An 18,076-nucleotide genomic window follows, 5' to 3' on the forward strand; every position below is an offset into this window, starting at 1 on the left:
CTTTATTTATGAAAAATAGGTAATGGGCCAGATTTTTGAGGAGATATTTTAAGAGAGAATGGCTGCAAGTTTTTGAACACTAATGAAAAACGTGAGTCCACAGATTCATACTGTCCCAAACAAGAGAGCAAAGAGAAAGTCATGCCTAGTGACCAGGCCACTAGGTGACCAGGTCAGGATCAAACCCTGACCAGCCTAAAGGAGACTTCCTTACCACGGCTTTGCTCATTTCCTTCAATGCACTTACCACTAAAAGAATGTTTTTGTTTTTTAGTCTACCTCCCCATATCATAGTGAAATGCATAATACCAAAGACAAATAATTTTAAAAAGCAGCTGTAGAGAAAAACTGGGTATTTGCAAAGATTTATGAATTAGAATTGCAGAATTAGTAATAGGAGAAGATAGTGGAAAAATATCTTCAAAGAGTTGAGAGGAGATCATTACCAATATAAAATTATATGCCCAACAAGTCTGTCTTTTGAGGATGAGAATGCAGACATTTACAGATAAATAAAATGAAAGAACTTACCAAGAAACACACACTAAAGAGATTTTAAAAGCCCGTTCTTTAGGAATCGGGTCAAACAGCTTCATATTTTCAGGAGAAACCAAATCACCAAATTCCAGACACTTGAAATCATGGGAGATGACAAGAATGCAATTGTATGTCAGTCAATATAGTTTTCTTCAGATACTGATTATTAGAGAAAGCTGAAATTTGTGCTTTTGTAGTTTTCTTTTTTTTTTGAGAAGGAGTCTTGCTCTGTCGCCCAGGCTAGAGTGCAGTGGTGCAATCTGGGCTCACTGCAGCCTCTGCCTCCCAGATTCAAGCAATTCTGCCTCAGCCTTCCAAGTAGCTGGGACTACAGGTGCCTGCCACCACGCCCAGCTAATTTTTTTGCATTTTTAATAGAGACGGAGTTTCACCATGTTGGCCAGGATGGTCTTGATCTCCTGACTTTGTGATCTACCCGCCTCGGCCTCCCAAAGTGCTGGGATTACAGGCGTGAACCACTGTGCCTGGCTGCTTTTATAGTTTTTGTGTGTGTGTGCTTTTGTATTTCCTTTAGTTTTTCTAGTTGTTTAATTGGTGTTTTTTTTGTTTGGTTTTTTTTTTGGGGGATGTAAAGTAGAATTGAGGTCTGTGATGTTACAAATGGTTGGGGTATTCTATAAGGTCTTCTTTTATTACATGGTTTAAACTATTTTTTTTGCAAACAATTTCTTTTTCTTTCCTTCTTTCTTTTTTGAGACAGGGCCTCACTCTGTTACTCCCACTAGAGTGCAATAGTGCATTCATCATTTGCTGCAGCCTTGAACTCCTGGGCTTACAGGATCCTCTCATCTCAGCCTCCTGAGTAGCTGGGAATACAGGCACATGCCACTGCACCTGGCTAATTTTTCATTTAAAAAATAAAATAGAGACAGGGTCTTGCTATGCTGGCCAGATTGGTCTTGAACTCCTGGGCTCAAGTGATCCGCCTACCTCACCTCCCAAAATGCTAGGATTAGAGGCGTGAGCCACCATGCCTGGCCTTAATTTTTAAATTTTTTATAGAGACTAGATCTCACTGTGTTGCTGGTATCGAACTCCTAACTCAAGTTAGGAGGCCTTCTGTGTCGGCCTCCCAAAGTGCTGGGGTTACAAGTGTGAGTCACCAGGCCTAGCCACAAAGAATTTCTGTCCAGTGATTAGTAGTTCTAGATTTTTGTCTTGTCTTTTCTGTACATAGATAACTGTGAACATATTTATTCTGGGCATTTGGTAAATGGAGAACCTCCCCTCCCCGCCCAAATTTGTTAAATATAGGAAAGATCAAATATAGGAAAGATCAAAGTTAAGGACTTCACCTAAAACGTGAAATGTTCCGTAATTGCAAAAACTGCAGAAAGCCACTGAAGATCAGATTGAAGTATTTGGCCTCAGTTTGAATAATAAAGTGATCACTGATAACTTTCTCTTTTAGTTTTTATTTTTAAATTATAAATTGACAAATTGTAGTTGTATATATTTATGGGATACGGAGTGATGTTATGATCAATGAATACAATGTGGAATAATTAAACTAAGCGTATTAACATATCTGTCACCTCAAATACTTATGTTTTTTTTTGTGATGAGAACATTTGGAATTTACTGTTAGCAATTTTGAATGTACCACACATTATTTACTGTGTAAATCACACTGTACAATATCTCAAAGAAACAAAAATTCCTTCTAACTGAAGCTGTATTCTTTTACCTTCATCTCTCCTTTTCTCTAAGCCCCTTCTAATAACTATTAATATATAGTCTAATATATAGAAGTATAATATATCACTTAATACATAGTCTAAATATATAGTCTAACAGAAATTGAAGCAAAATGACCTTGAATTTAAGAAAGAACTAGTTGTTCTAATAATGGGAAGGAAGTATTTATCCTTATATGAAAATGATGATAAACGATTGTCACAATACGTAGCATTTATCGAGCACATAAACTGTGCCTCAGAAGTGGTGCTAGAGCTGTCTGTATGGTTTTGCATTTGGTCCTCAACACTGTCCCTTTAGTTTGAAATCCATCGTCTCCATTTTGTAATTAAGGAACCAAGGCTTAAAGACGTTTGAATAAGTTACTGAATACACGGCCAGTAAGTAGCAGAACTGGAATTTGAAACCAAACTTACCTGACTCTTGCGCAGAAATTTTGCCTCAGCCACAAGAGTCCTCTGTGGTACCTTGAGCTGAAAAGCAAGTTTAGATAATTGCTACACTTATTATTTAGATGTATTTATATGTTCTCCAATATTTATAATATGCACAGAAGCAATTAAAGGTGATATTGAAAGCATGGGATTGAGGGGGAACGAGGAATTACTTAACTAAGTGTCAAAGGCATGCAAAGAATTCCTTCCAAATGTCAAGTACTGAATTAGAGTGATTCTTGAAATGTAATTTTGATTTCTGAAGCATTTTTATATATGGCAAAAGCTTTTAAATTAGAATATTCTTCTTTCTAGTGGAAAGAGTGAAAGAACAATTAAAACTTTCCTTGGAGAACAAGAATGGTATAGCACAAACTGGTGAATTGACAGTTGTGCTTGATGGATTGGTGATTGAGCAAGAAAATATAGCAAACTGCAGCTCATCTCCAACCAGTAAGCTAACTTTATATGTTTGTAAAATTTAAAGGAAAAAGAATGAGCAAGAAGTATATAAAAACCTAGTTTCTTTCTTTCTTGTTGTTCAGTAGAAATACAGCAAAATGGTGATGCCTTACATGAAAATGGAGAGCCTTCAGCAAGGACAACTGCCAGGTAGAATATTTTATTTGAATATGGGTGGCGACATGATGTGGAACGTATTTCCTGAATAAGAAGTTTTATATTTTACCTTAGTTTAGAATTTGCCACAGAATTTAGAAACTTATGTCTAAACATGTCATTTGGTTAATTCTTGTGAAAGTAGCTTTTTAAAAAATTACAGCTTTATTGAGATATCATACATATATCATGAAATTCACTTTTTAAAAGTATGTGTTTTAGTAGTTTTTAATATATTAACATAGTTGTGTTACCTTCTCTACTGTGTGATTTCAGAACATTCTACCCTGAAGAGAAACCATGTATGCATGAGTACTCACTCTCCATTTTTCCCTGTACCCATAAATCTACTTTTTCTGTGTCTGTGAATTGTCTATTCTGGCCATTTTATATACATGGATTCATACAGTATGTGATCTTTTGTGACTGGCTTCTTTTTCTTAGCATGTTTCAAAGTTCATTTATGTTGTAGCATGTACAGTGCTTTATTTCTTTTTATTGAAAATGGCTTTTTGAAATCTGTATTTAGATGTATTTTATAAGTACAGTCAGTTACTATGGATAAATAGGTATCATACCGCTCTCTGGATTGGCATTATGCTATAAATCATGAGAAGGTAAATGCTCCACAGATTGTGGCCTTCTTTCAGACATCATTGTGGCCTTCCCTCAGATATATCATTCTAACATTTCAGAAATACCCTGGCATTCACAGTTCGTGACAATTAATAGAGTTTTTTTTTGTTTGAAGTAATTTAAATTGGAATAAAAGTATATAATAGATCAAATAAAGTGGAATTAGCACCTGAAAATATAAAAATATACTGTTGTAAAACAGACTCATTACCTTTGAAAAAGCATACTGGTATATGACAAAGTGTGACCTTTATTAATCTATAGTTATTAGTATCATTTCTTCTAACTTGCCATTTAGTGATTCTCCTTAGACCACTTGAACAGATAAGTATGCCTTCTGAATGTATATTTGGCTTAAGTAAATATATTTAATGTCCATGTAATTAAAAAAATTTTAGATGGGTAGAGGAGCTTGAATTACTACCAAATATTGTCGATTGCATAGTAAGACTCTTTGAATTAAAGATTAGTTCTATAGTACCAGGAGAAATTCAGATGGGTTATTTTACCTAGACTTCTGAATCACTGATTCTTGCTAGTTGCCTGGGGAGGGGTGTACAAATCACAATCATTTCAGTCTTTACCTGCCCAAACTTCCTAAACACATCTTGTTCCAAATGTCTAGGTGACAAGGGAAAGGAGGGTGGGATTCATTAATCATTTGTTCATTCAACAGATACTTACTGAATGCCTGTTTGATGCCAGATATTAGTTCAGGTACTAAGAATACCAGCCGTGTTCCCATGAAATTGACATTCTGTTGAGATAAAGGTAGATAGTAGGCTGGGCACGGTGGCTCGTGCCTGTAATCCCAGTACTTTGGGAGGCTGAGGCGTGCAGATCATGAGGTCAGGAGTTCCAGACCAGCGTGGCCAACATGGTGAAACCCCGTCTCTACTAAAAATACAAAAAAATTAGCCAGGCGTGGTGGTGCGCACCTGTAATCCCAGCTACTTGGGAATCTGAGGCAGGAGAATTGCTTGAACCCAGGAGGCAGAGGTTGCAGTGAGCTGAGATCACGCCATTGCACTCCAGCTCTGGGCGACAGAGCAAGACTTCGTCTCGGGGGGAAAAAATATATATATACACACACACACACATATATGTGTGTGTATATATGTATATCTATGTATAGTAAACAACAGAAGACATAAATACACTAATTGGACATAGCAATAAGCACTATGAAGTCATTTAAACGGGACAAGATGACAGGAATGGAAGGGAGCCTATTTTTAAGAGATGCCAAGGAATCATCTCTGAGGAAGTGTGATTTGAGCTAAGATTAATAAGCCAAGAATGAACCATCTGTGCAGAGTTCTGAGGGAAGAACTTCAAACTTTTCTGATAATTTCATAGTTATTATGTTTTACCACCTGGCGTATCATAATTTGTAATAAACATTTGAAGACTGTTCAGTATGTTTTTGATATTCAGTAAAATCGATATCTGCTGCAAAGTGAGCAGGGATGAGCTCAGAGAGAAATAGGTTAGAGAGAAGATGGGATAAAGGTGTGGTTGATTTTCAAAAGATTTGTTGGCTAACCAGGAGAGTGACATGATGATCTGGTTTATATTTTTAAAACAATGCTCAGGCTGCTCTGTGGAGAGTAGATATGGGATGACCTGTGTATTTGGAAAAGCACTCCTGGCCACTTACAACTTCCAACTCCTTTAAAATTTTTTTGTTTTGTTTTTTTTAAACACTGTGTCTCACCAAATGGCCCAGCTCCTTCCACTGCCAATAAGACTTAAAATGTTTGATTTTGTTGTTAGAGTTACTTATTTGCTAATGTATATACTACACATTTTTATAGTTCTGGGGTATAATATTTAGCTTTTTTTGATCATCCTGTAGTCATGATTTTAGTGCCTCGTATATGCTAATTTGTAATCAATATCTGAAGACTGTTTTTCACTTATTTTTCAAGATTTAATAAAGTTATAATAGTTTCATGCCAGGTACAATGGCTCACACCTATAATCCCAGCACTTTGGGGGTCAAGATGGGAGGATCGCTTGAGGCCAGGAATTCGAGACCAGCCTGGGCAACAAAGGGAGATCCAATCTCTACAAAAATTTAAAAAATTAGCTGGACACTGTGATGCATGCCTGTGCTCTTAGCTGATCAAGAGGCTGAGGCAGGAGGATTATTTGAGCCTAAGAGGTTGAGGCTGCAGTGAGCCACTGCACTCCAGCCTTGGTGACAAAGTGAGACCCTGTCTCTAAAAAAAAAAAGAAAATTTACAGTAGTTTGTACTTGATTTTTATGATTCATATAATTTCATGAACTTTTTGAAACTACTTTCTTTTAGAGCTTTTAAAATAGATTAATATTAGTCTTAAATATTTAAAATGTACAATTTGAATATTTTTGTGAGAGACCTTATTTATTTTGACTTAGTATGTTTGTATACCTCAGTATTTTTTTATCTGCAGAATGGCTATACTTAGAACTGAAAAGTAATTAAAACTTTAATATAAAACATGTCATATCTTTGTTCATTACCTCTCATTTTACTTGAAATGTAAGAACTCAATTGTTTGGAAATAGAATCTAAAAAATTTTTAAAAAATAAATAACAAAAAAGAAACTTAAGAGAACTCAATAAATAATTCTTATGAAAATTCTCATGAAATGTTGTTGACTTGTACTTAAATGATTGAAATAAGGCATTTTTTTTTCAAGGTTGGCTGTTGAAGGCACGAATGGAATAGATAATCATGTACCTACAAGCACTCTAGTCCAAAACTCATGCTGCTCGTATGTAGTTAATGGAGACAACACACCTTCATCTCCATCTCAGGTTGCTGCCAGACCCAAAAATACACCAGCTCCAAAACCACTCACATCTGAGCCTGCCGATGACACTGGTAAGCAAGGCTATTTTTGACACCTTGTTTAAAGGAAAAGTAAATAAAGTTTATGTATCCATCCATGCCTACACTTCCCTTTTTGTGCAGCCAGTCTTTTTGTGTGTGTGTGTGTATGTGAGATGGAGTCTCACTCTATTGCCCAGGCTGGAGTGCAGTGGTGCGATCTCGGCTCACTGCAACCTCTGCCTCCTGGGTTCAAGCAATTCTCCTGCCTCAGCCTCCTGAGCAGCTGGGACTACAGGCACCCACCACCACGCCCAACTATAAGTTGTTGTATTTTTAGTAGAGACAGAGTTTCACCTCTTTGGCAACTGGCTGGTCTCGAACTCCTGACCTCAAGTGATCTGCCCGCCTCAGCCTCCCTAAAGTGTTGGGATGACAGGCATGAGCCACTGCACCCAGCCTGTGCAGTCTTTCTTAATATTCTGGTCTATGATAGGAATTTAAAAATTGCAATGCCTGAAATTTTTCCTAATAATTTGAAACTTTCTGGATTGTTTAGGAAGATATTTCAAAAATATTTTGGAGGTCAGAACTTTTACTAAGCAAGTGCATATATGAGAGCTAGATTCTTAAGCTTTACGCCACAAAAAGTACTGTGTAATTCATGGTATAAAATATACTTCTGAAAGAACTTTAGTTAATTCATTGATTTCTTAGTAAAAGTGAGTAATGAATGGTTCTTTTATCCCCTCTTTCAGTATATAAATTTATTATTCTTGGCATCTAACTTGGTGGAAAAATGTACTAGGAGTTGAATAGCTCTCAGAAAGTTTATTTTCCAAAAGTAAGCTTTACTGTATTATAGAAGGAATGCCTAAGGAAGATGTCCTCTATAATCCTTAGTGGACTCAGTTATAAGATTCATAAATGTTTTGTTTGGTCATTGTATATTAACTCTTTCAGGTGAGTCTCCTGAAACTTAAACATCTTAGGATGTTTTTAAGATTATTAGCATACATGTTGGGAATTAAGTTGAAATCCTGGTCTTTTTATTCAAGAGCCTGTATTCCTCTCTGTGTTTGTCCATTTCTGGGAAAGTATTCAGAAGTAGAAATACGTAAAGAAGCAATTCAGTATTTACATTAAAATAGATGGACCTTTTTGATAATGAGTCTTTTTTTTTTTTTTGAGACGGAGTCTCACTCTGTTGCCCAGGCTGGAGAGCGGTGGCAGGATTTCAGCTCACTACAACTTCTGCCTCCTGGGTTCAAGAGATTCTTGTGCCTTTAGCCTCATGAGTAGCTGGGATTACAGGTGTGCGCCACCATGTCCCCCTAATTTTTGTATTTTTAGTAGAGACGGGGTTTCATCATATTGACCAGGCTGGTCTCAAACTCCTGACTTCAAGTGATCCACCTGCCTCAGCCTCCCAAAGTGCTGGGATGACAGGCGTGAGCCACTGTACCCAGCCAGTAATAAGTCTTAATTATGTATTTTTATCCAAGGTTGGTATTTGGGGGATGTTTACCAGGAGTTGTCTGAGAGTTTTCGTAAACATTGAGAACTGACACGTGAATGATATTTTTAAAATTTAATTTCTTTAATAATACTCCCCTTAAAAAAAAAAAAAAAAAAAAAAAAGAAGTAGATTAAAAGATGGTTTCCCAAGTACTCACAGTAGGTAGAATTTTTTAGTCTTAATTTAAGGTGGCTAGAAAACAAAGAGAATAGATACAACTATTATGAAATTAATGAGCAAAGTTCATGTATTTTCTGATTTTCACCTACTTTCTAGTAAGAACATTTGTCTCTGAGAGTTCTGTTAGCAAAGCAGAAAAGGGAATATCATCTTGGATTATTCAGATTATTTCTAAATTAAGAACAGATCAGTTAAAATTGCTACTATTTCTAATACAGGTGGAGTATCTCTAATCTAAAAAATCTCAAATCTAAAATGCTCCAAAATCTGAAACTGTTTGAGCATTGGCTTGATGCTGAAATTTCAGAAATGCTCACTGGAGCATTTCAGATTTTGCATTTTTGGATTAGGGATGCTAAACTGGCAAGTAAAATGCACATATTCCAAAACTTAAACAAATATCTGAAATCTGAAACATTTCTGGTTCCAAGCATTTTAGATAAGGGATATTCACCTCGAATATGGATTTGGAGGTTTTGCTCTTATTCCTAAAATATTCAGCTGATTGAATACATCTGTGCAAATATCCATTGACCACTAATTAGTTGTATGTTTTGGCATGTGGATGTATTCAGATGTTGATGTAAAAAGGAGAAGAAATTGAGGCTTTCCTCATCGTAGAATCTTAATTTATACCTCTACAGCTTGTCTGATACTGTATAGATTCTTTCCATTGGTAATAAGTTCAGTTCTCACATTTCTTTCTTATTTATCCTTGCCTAAAATTTTAAGGTAAAAATAAAATGGATGTGAGGAATTAGAAATGAAGGTCTTATCATAATTCTCATGACATTTCATAGTAACTGTAAGGAAATCGATGACAATCTGAAAAATAGTGATAATAGCTCCTATTTGTGCCCTGCATGTTTTAAATAGTATATATGCATTAACAGATTTATCTCTCTCACAATAACTCTTTGAAATAGGTGGTAGTATTTTTCCTTTTCTCTGATGAAGGAACTGAGGCACTGAGAGGGCACAGCTAAGAAACAGAAGAACTGTAATTGACATTCCACTATCTGGCTATTGATTCTGTGCACTTTGCTTTCTTCCTATTCATTTTGATGTATGTGATTTTTATAGGATCTCAAAGCTATACTGTTCATCTTTTATGCTGCTAGGCTTCAAACAGCATTCCCCTAGCCTTTTCACCACCTCTGATTATTGCTGGTGACATCTGACAAAACAATCCAACTGTCATCATTCTATTGGCTGGTTTACAGAGGCTTCCGGAACCTGTTCTGTTGGTAGCAGCCATTTAACTGATGGCTTTTTGGATGATTGTTCATCACTTAATAGGAGGATGAATTCAGGTATCTTTTCAAGGAGTGGGTAATCCCTGTCCTTCTAAGGTGTTGGTGTAAGATGGCATTACTTTTTCTAATTAAGGATTTCAAAAATTAGCTTTTGTTTTTGGAGATGGGATGGAGGTGTGTATATTCTATGTATAACATGTTAAATGTTTTTAATCCCTTAATCTGCAATTCCACAAGTTTGAAATCTCTGAAACCAAAAGGTGTTTGTTTTTTATTTTTATTTATTTATTTTTTTGGTAAGCTCATTTGGTGGCAAAATGACTAGAACTGATGGAAGGCTATTTATGGTTTTTACTTATCATGCTTACTATGCATATCTCTGCATTTTGCTGCTGAAATATTAATGTATTTAGTCATGATGTGTGACCCCTAAACCCCCTCCAGGCATCGTGTAATATACAATATATATGCCTTTACCTTTGTTTGTTTGTTTTTTTGAAACAGGGTCTTGCCCTGACTTCCAGGCTGGAGTGCAGTAACCCCATCATGGCTCACTGTAGCTCCGACCTCCTGGGCTCAAGTGATCCTCCTGCCTCAGCCCCCTGAATAGTTGGGACTACAGGCATGTGCCACCATGCCTGGCTAATATTAAGATTTTTTGTAGAGATGAGGTCTTGCCATATTGCCCAGGCTGGTCTCAATCTCCTGGCCCCAAGCAATCATACCACCTCAGCTCCCCGAATTGTTGGGATTACAGGGGTGAGCTACCGTGTTGTCCACTGCTACCTTTCTAAATTCCAAAAAGTTATGAATTCTGGAACACACCTGGCACTTAAGGTTTCAGATTAGGGATCATGGGCCAGTACTAAGGGGTTTAAGACAAATGATATATTTTTGTCAAAGACAGTATTATACATGAAGGCTTCCCCCTCCCCCAACTCCTGTTCTTTTGAAGCTTAAGTAAGGGGATCCATTTGACAGTTTAGTTGCTATGAAGATTGGCAGGTATTCCAGGTTAAAATGGGAGGCAATCATAATGTAGTAATCCTAGCACTTTGGGAGACACGTGGATCACGAGGTCAGGAGATCGGGGCCATCCTGGCTAACATGGTGAAACCCCATCTCTACTAAAAATACAAAAAATTAGCCGGGCGTGGTGGTGGGCACCTATAGTCCCACCTACTCAGGAGACTGAGGCAGGAGAATGGTGTGAACCCAGGAGGCAGAGCTTTCAGTGAGCCGAGGTCGCACCACTGCACTCAAACCTGGGCGACAGAGCGAGACTCTGTCTCAAAAAAAAGATATAGATTTAGCCTCTGACAGGAGGTAACGTGGTGTCTCAGCTCAACCACTTACCATGTTAACTCTGTAACCTTGGACAAATTTAGCATCCTAAAAATTTATGAAAAGAGGATAATATGCGACTACCTTATAGAACAGTTTTGGAGGTTAAATGAGATAATCTAAAACATAATAGTCCTTGGAGAGTGGTATTTAAGGAAAATATATTCTTTTCTACTTTGTTCCTCTGGTCATAACTTCTAGTGTAAAATAACTTTTTCTAATATGTAGTTATTATTTTATTAATCAAGTAGATCAGAGCTCAGTGTGATAAGTTTCGTAGAGAACTAAATGATATCACAAGTTTATTGTATTTTTTTAGCTCTAAAGTTGCAAAGAAATGTATAGGAAGGTCTCATGCACCCTTCACCAGCCTCCTCCAGTGTTAACATCTTGTACAACTATTTTGTATCAAAATCAGGAAATTTACATGAATATAACCCATAGAGCTTGTTCACATTTCACCATTTCTACCTGCGTGTGTCTGTGTGTTTCTGTACAGTTTTGTCACGCATATGGCTTCATGTACCACCAGTTCAATCCAGATACAGTACTGTACCATCACCAGAAGACTCCTTCATGATGTACCCTCTTTAAAGCCACATCCACTCTCAAGTGTGAACTGAATATTAAAGAAACTTGCTGTGTATATGCAAACAGTTATTTTTCATGTCGTAATTTTAAAATGGAGAAAAAATGGTATTTACTCTAGTATTTCTACTTTTTTCTTCTTTATATTTGAATGTACTTTTAGAGTGAGGACAATTGCATGGTGCTTTGAAATGGATATACCATAAAGTTCATGTGAAAATTAACCTCTCAAAGGCTAAACATAAAGTTAGGAAGATATGTCTTATAACCCAGATGTCATAATGGCTGCAAGTAAGGCTTGGGATATGTTCATTAAGAAACCAAGTCAGTGAGTGTGGTCTTATGTCTTGTGGAGATGAGATGGTTTGCATAAGCTTCTGCTATCATACCTGTTACATAAGATTGTAATTTTTTGCCCCATGTTTCTGCATGAGCAGGGAGCCTACCATCCTGTCCTTCCTCTTTCCTTTTTCTTTCCTTCTTTTTTCGGTTTTATCTGTTCAGTCTTTCTTATATCCATTTGTCAACAGATGTTTATTTTGCAGCTACCATAGGCTGCACACTGCCAGGTGGCTGGGCACATAGGTATCAGAATTTCTCAATTTCAGCACTTGACATATTGGCCCAGGTAATTCTTTGTTGTAGGGAGCTGTCCTGTGCATTATATTAATAGCATATTTAGCAGTATTCCTGACCTGTATGTACTAGGTGCCAGTGACGTCTTACCTTCTTCTAGTTGTGATGACCAAATGCATTTACAGACATTACTAAATGTCTTTGGAGGTGGGGAGAGCAGAATCTTCCCTAGTCAAGAACCATTGATATGTATGAACAGTAATCTCTCCAATCAAATATTATTGTGGCATCTTAATGCAGTTCTGAGCAGTATTGAAGAACAAACATTTGTTGAATTATTGAATAGAAATAATTTGTTTCTAAGCTAGCTTTTTTAAATTAATAGATTTTATATTTTAGAATAGTTTTAGATTTACAGGAAAATTGGGCAGATTGTAGAGTGTTTCCATATGTTCTCCCACCCCACTCAGAGTTTTTCTCTTATTAACATTTTGCATTACTGTGGTATGTTTGTTACAATTAATGAACCATTATTAATACATTGTTATTAACTAAAGTCCGTAGTTTATGTTACCTTACATTAAGGTTCCTTCTTTGTGTTGTACTGGTTCTGTGGGTTTGAGAAATTCATATTGTCATGTTTCATTTATTCATCCCTCAAACCCTTTGCAACCACTGTTTTTAAATACTGTCTCTGTAGTTTTGTGTGTGTGTAGCCTTTTCATATTGGCTTCTTTCACTTAGCAATGTGCATTTAAGGTTTCTCCATGTTTTTTTGTGGCTTGACTTCTCATTTCTTTTTATCACTAAATATTCACTTATTAAGTCTCCTTGGTCACTTCAGTTTTTGGCAATTGTGAAAAACATTGTTATATACATTTGTGTGCAGGCTCTTACGTGAATATAAGTTTTCAATTCATTTGTACTGAGGAGTGAGAGTGGTGGGTTGTTTTTAAAGTATGTTTACTTTTGTAACATATGGCCAAACTGTCTTTCAAAGTGTCTGTACTCCTGCATTCCCACTGCAATGAATGAGAATTTGTAGTGCTTTGCATCTGACCAACATTTGCATTTCAAGGAGAGTTTATTGTGTATTATTATTTTAACAATACTGAATCTTCCCATTGAGAGATATTTTATGTCTGTATTCATTCTGTCTTTTTAGTAATGTTTTTAAAAATGTTTTCTTCATGCTGGGTGTGCAGTGAGTGGCTCATGCCTGTAATCCCAGCATTTTGGGAGGCCCAGGCTGGGGAATCACTTAAGATCAGGAGTTCAAGACCAGCTTGGCCAACATGATGAAACCCTGTCTCTACTAAAAATGCAAAAAAAATTAGCCGGGTGTGGTGGCACATGCCTATAATTCCAGCTACTTGGGAGGCCGAGGCAGGAGAATCACTTGAACCTGGGGTGCTGAGGTTGCAGTGAGCTGAGATTGCACTACTGCACTCCAGTCTGGGTGACAGAGCAAGACTCTGTCTCAAAAAAAAAAAAAAAAATTTTTTTTTTTAATGTAATCTTGATGTTGATCTTGTGGCTGTTCATTTTGCTGAAATGTTTTAGCTCCAATTAATTGGTTCTAATGGGTTTTTAAAAAAATTTTTCTTGTGTGTTCTAAATAAATAATCTATTTGTCATTTTCATTACTAATGAGTTTTACCGTCTTCTTTCCAATGTTGTTATGACTTTTCTTAATGGATTTTCAAATATAATCAATATTGAATTGGCATGGTAATTGTGATCTTCTTTGTTTTGTTGCTGATTTTAATTTACTCTTTTTCTTTTTTTTTTTTTTTTTTTTTTTTCAGATAGAGTCTTGCTCTTTTGCCCAGGCTAGAGTACAGTGGCGTGATCCCGGCTCACTGCAACCTCCACCTCCTGGATTCCAGCGATTCTCCTGCCTCAGCCTCCTAAGTAGATGGGATTATAGGCACACACCGCCACACCCAGCTAATTTTCCTATTTTTTGACAGAGATGGGGTTTCACCATGTTGGTCGGGCTGGCCTCGAACTCCTGACCTCGTGATCCACCCGCTTCAGCCTCCCAAAGTGCTGGGATTACAGGCATGAGCCAGCACGCCCAGCCCTGATTTTAATTTATTCTTGATCTTAATAGAAGTTCTTACAATAGGCTGTAATCCCAGGCATGTAAAAACATGCCTGTAATCCCAGCACTTTGGGAGGCCAAGTCGGGTGGTTCATTTGTGGTCAGGAGTTCGAGACTGGCCTGCCAACAAGGTGAAACCCCGTCTCTACCAAAAAAATAGGAAAATTAACGGGACTTGGTGACAGGTGCCTGTAATCCCAGCTACTAGGGGGGCTGAGGAAGGAGAATCGTTTGAACCTGGGAGGCGGAAGTTGCAATGAGCTGTGATTGCACCACTGCATGCCAGCCTGGGCCACAGAGCGAGGCACCATCTCAAAAAAAAAAAAAAAGAGGTTCTTAAAATGTTTTACAATTATTGTATATTAATGACTATAGGTTTGTGATAGATAATCTAGATTACTTGTGAATTTTTCCTGATTCTTCTTGTCAGGTATTTTACCAAGATTTTCTTGAATGCTTTTGGTTTGTATTGAAAATAATCATATGATGTTTATCCTTTAATCTGCTAACATAGTAGATTTTCTAATGTAGTTTCCTAATATCAAATCATCCTTGAATTTATACATGATGTTAGTCTATAGTCTTCTTGTTCTGTTGTTGTTCAGTTTCAGCTTTGAAAGGTTACATTACATTACCTTCCCAGAATGAGTTAGGACATTCCTTTTCACTTTTTCTCCCCTAATGTGTTATAACACCTTAAATAACGTAGGAATGATCTATCTGATAAAGTCTTCATAGAATTTTCTCAGAAACCTTTCTGAGCCTGGGGCCTTTAGGAGTGATGGTATTAGAACTTTCATCATCTTTTCCATTGCTACTCTGATTTGTCTTTTTTTTCTTTCCTTTGAGCTAGTTTAGCTAATTTCAAACTCATTGATAGCAAATTGTACGTGGTATTTCTAATGTTATTTATATTAAACATGTTTTCTTTATAAAACTTGGAAAGGTATATTTTATGGTTTCTCCAGCTTTCCTGATTAAAAAAATCATATGCATTTGTTGAAAATACAGATCCCCAGGTTCCTCCCTAGAGATTTCCCCTAGAGATTCAATAAGTCTAGTATGAGGACTTAGATATTATATTTTCAGTAAGTTCTTGAGTCATATCAGGTGCATTAGGAAATTCTGATCTTTTTTTTGGGTCTTTTGACCAAAATTCATTTTCTTCTAGTTACTTTTTTCTTTTTTTCTATATCTGGAATGAATTCTAAGCTCTTTTATTACCTTTTTTTCTTACATCTTTGGTACTTCTTTGGCCATGTCCAGTAGCATTTAATCTGAGAGGGTTTTTTTGTCATTAATTCTCCTAAAATTTGTGATTATGTCTCCCTCTGCCGTTTGATATGTGGTTTTCCAGTAGGTTTTATTCTGTAATCTATTCACCCTTACAGTTTTAATTTGACTCATTTTTATAGTGACACATAGTCGAACTAGAGCAATCAATCACACTTAAAATGAAAATTAGGAAAACTGTGTCACTGGATTGCAGTACTGGGTTATTTCTTGAAAAAGTGTAGAACAGGTTGTTGTAACCCCTATAGTGCTATTTTAAGAATTGATGCCATCATATAGTTCCTACTATTGGCAAAACAGTTTGTTTGACGTTAGCTACCATTTACACAAGAGAAGAGCAATTGAAAGGGATCTTTTTTCAAAGTTTAGATGGCCCATACAGACTTCTCAGAATTGATGATTTGGAGGGAAAACATTGGTTATCTTAATGTTGGTGCCTCTCTCCTTAAGGCTGTTATTATTATACATACTTAAATTTTTATCGTTTACATATTTATCCCTGAAATTTGAGCAACAAAAAAAATCTCCATTTTATTTTATGTTACATATTTTGAAAAGATTACTTTGTCTGCTGTTTGGAGAATGGATTGTAGTTGCTTAGTCTGGATTAGGCTCTGAATAAGGGTAGTCAATTGATTAGGTAATTGATGGCTTTATCATTACTTGATAGATTGTTTTATTAATTTTCCCTTCTCAGTTAATGGAGAATCATCCTCATTTGCACCAACTGATAATGCTTCTGTCACGGGTACTCCAGTAGTGTCTGAAGAAAATGCCTTGTCTCCAAATTGCACTAGTACTACTGTTGAAGATCCTCCAGTTCAAGAAATACTGACTTCCTCAGAAAACAATGAATGTATTCCTTCTACCAGTGCAGAATTGGGATCTGAAGCTAGAAGTATATTAGAGCCTGACACCTCTAATTCTAGAAGTAGTTCTGCTTTTGAAGCAGCCAAATCAAGACAGCCAGATGGGTGTGTGGATCCTGTACGGCAGCAGTCTGGGAATGCCAACGCAGAAACCTTGCCATCAGGGTATGTTAAATTTTTTAATGTCTGACTTGCATTTAAGTAGCAACTCTCTGTTAACATATGACTATTGAATGTGTGTATAAAATGTTTTCATTGTTCAGAACTTCAAAATCTAAGTTGGGTTCTGAATCATACTATTTATTTACTTGCTACAAAGAAGTACTTTTTGAAACTAAGAACAATTGCTCATCTGGTTGAAATATATGTAGCATGAAGAGAAAACAAAAAACCTGATGTTAATTAGCAAAACCCTCTTGATTTGATTCTTGGTTTATTTTTACTTTTCATAATAGTGACCATGATGCTCCATATAATATCTTCAGTTCTCTAGCATCCTTGGTGGTCTGTTTCCAGACCTCATGCTGGGGAGGAAATAGCTCTTCTTTTCCTCAGCTAATAAATTGAGTGCTGGAGAGTCACATACCTTGCTGATTGACTATTAAAAACATGGTTTTTCATTGCTGGTTAGTAATTCTTAAGCTCTTTTAAGTTTCTCATTATAATTATTTAGCTCCCCATGATTTTCCTTAAAGAGTATTCTATATGTTTATTCCATTTGGTCATCTCCTCTGTATTCATGTAACAATTTCTTTGACCTTTGGCACTGGTAATACTAATATTAATTAATGATTAATTGTCTCTGCCTTCAAGAAGCTTATGTAGTGATTCACAGTTGTAAACGTGTACAGTATATACAATACGGTCAGAAAGTGCTGCAATAAAAATATGGACACAGTGCTTTCCAACACAGCTTACAGTGATCAGAATGTCAACTCTTGTAGCTGTTGCAACTGCACTTCTAGATGTCTCTACACTATGGTCTTCATTTTCTTACCTCAGTCACTGTTAATGTGCCTTGGTTTTTTTTAGAATTGTTTTTTCTCAGTGCCCCTTACTGGCTCATCTGATGTTGTCCACTGCATAATTATGGTTTCAACCTTTGGTCTTCCTTTGTGTGCTTACCCCAGTAGATCTAGCACTCTCCATTATTATTGTTTTGGAATGGAGTTTCACTCTTGTTGTCCAGGCTAGAGTGCAATGGCACAGTCTTGACTCACTGCAACTTCTGCCTCCCAGATTCAAGTGATTCTCGTGCCTCTGCTTCGTGAGGGGCTGGGATTAGAGGCACCTGCCACCATGCCCAGCTAATTTTTGTATTTTTAGTAGAGACAGGGGTTTCTCCATGTTGGTCAGGCTGGTTTCGAACTCCTGACCTCGTTATCCACCCGCCTCGCCTCCCAAAGTGTTGGGATTACAGGTGTGAGCCACCACACCTGGCCAGTGCCTCCATCATTTTAACTATTAAATCTGTATGTTCAGGCCAGACTTTTCTCTGAACTTATTTTCAACCGCTTTTCCCTCTTCTGTTTCCTGCAAATGTTTCAGCTTTCCTTTCCCTCTCAAGAATCTCTTGTCCT

At 36.7% G+C, this 18,076-nt stretch overlaps 1 protein-coding gene across 3 annotated transcripts in view; it reads left to right on the forward strand.

The window, feature by feature from the left end:
• WWP1 (WW domain containing E3 ubiquitin protein ligase 1) overlaps positions 1–18,076 on the forward strand; it is a 122,287-nt gene that overhangs the window by 51,001 nt on the left and 53,210 nt on the right. For 2 of the 3 annotated variants that reach the window (XM_008001017.3, XM_008001019.3), the window contains 4 exons: positions 3,006–3,143; positions 3,236–3,302; positions 6,634–6,818; positions 16,325–16,661. In XM_008001017.3, the coding sequence (XP_007999208.1) occupies positions 3,006–3,143; positions 3,236–3,302; positions 6,634–6,818; positions 16,325–16,661 (727 nt within the window). The remainder of the gene's footprint in view (positions 1–3,005; positions 3,144–3,235; positions 3,303–6,633; positions 6,819–16,324; positions 16,662–18,076) is intronic. The other variant, XM_008001020.3, reaches the window with a different exon arrangement.

The sequence above is a fragment of the Chlorocebus sabaeus genome, chromosome 8 (genome assembly GCF_047675955.1).
Source record: "Chlorocebus sabaeus isolate Y175 chromosome 8, mChlSab1.0.hap1, whole genome shotgun sequence".
In the NCBI taxonomy this organism is placed as follows: domain Eukaryota; kingdom Metazoa; phylum Chordata; class Mammalia; order Primates; family Cercopithecidae; genus Chlorocebus; species Chlorocebus sabaeus.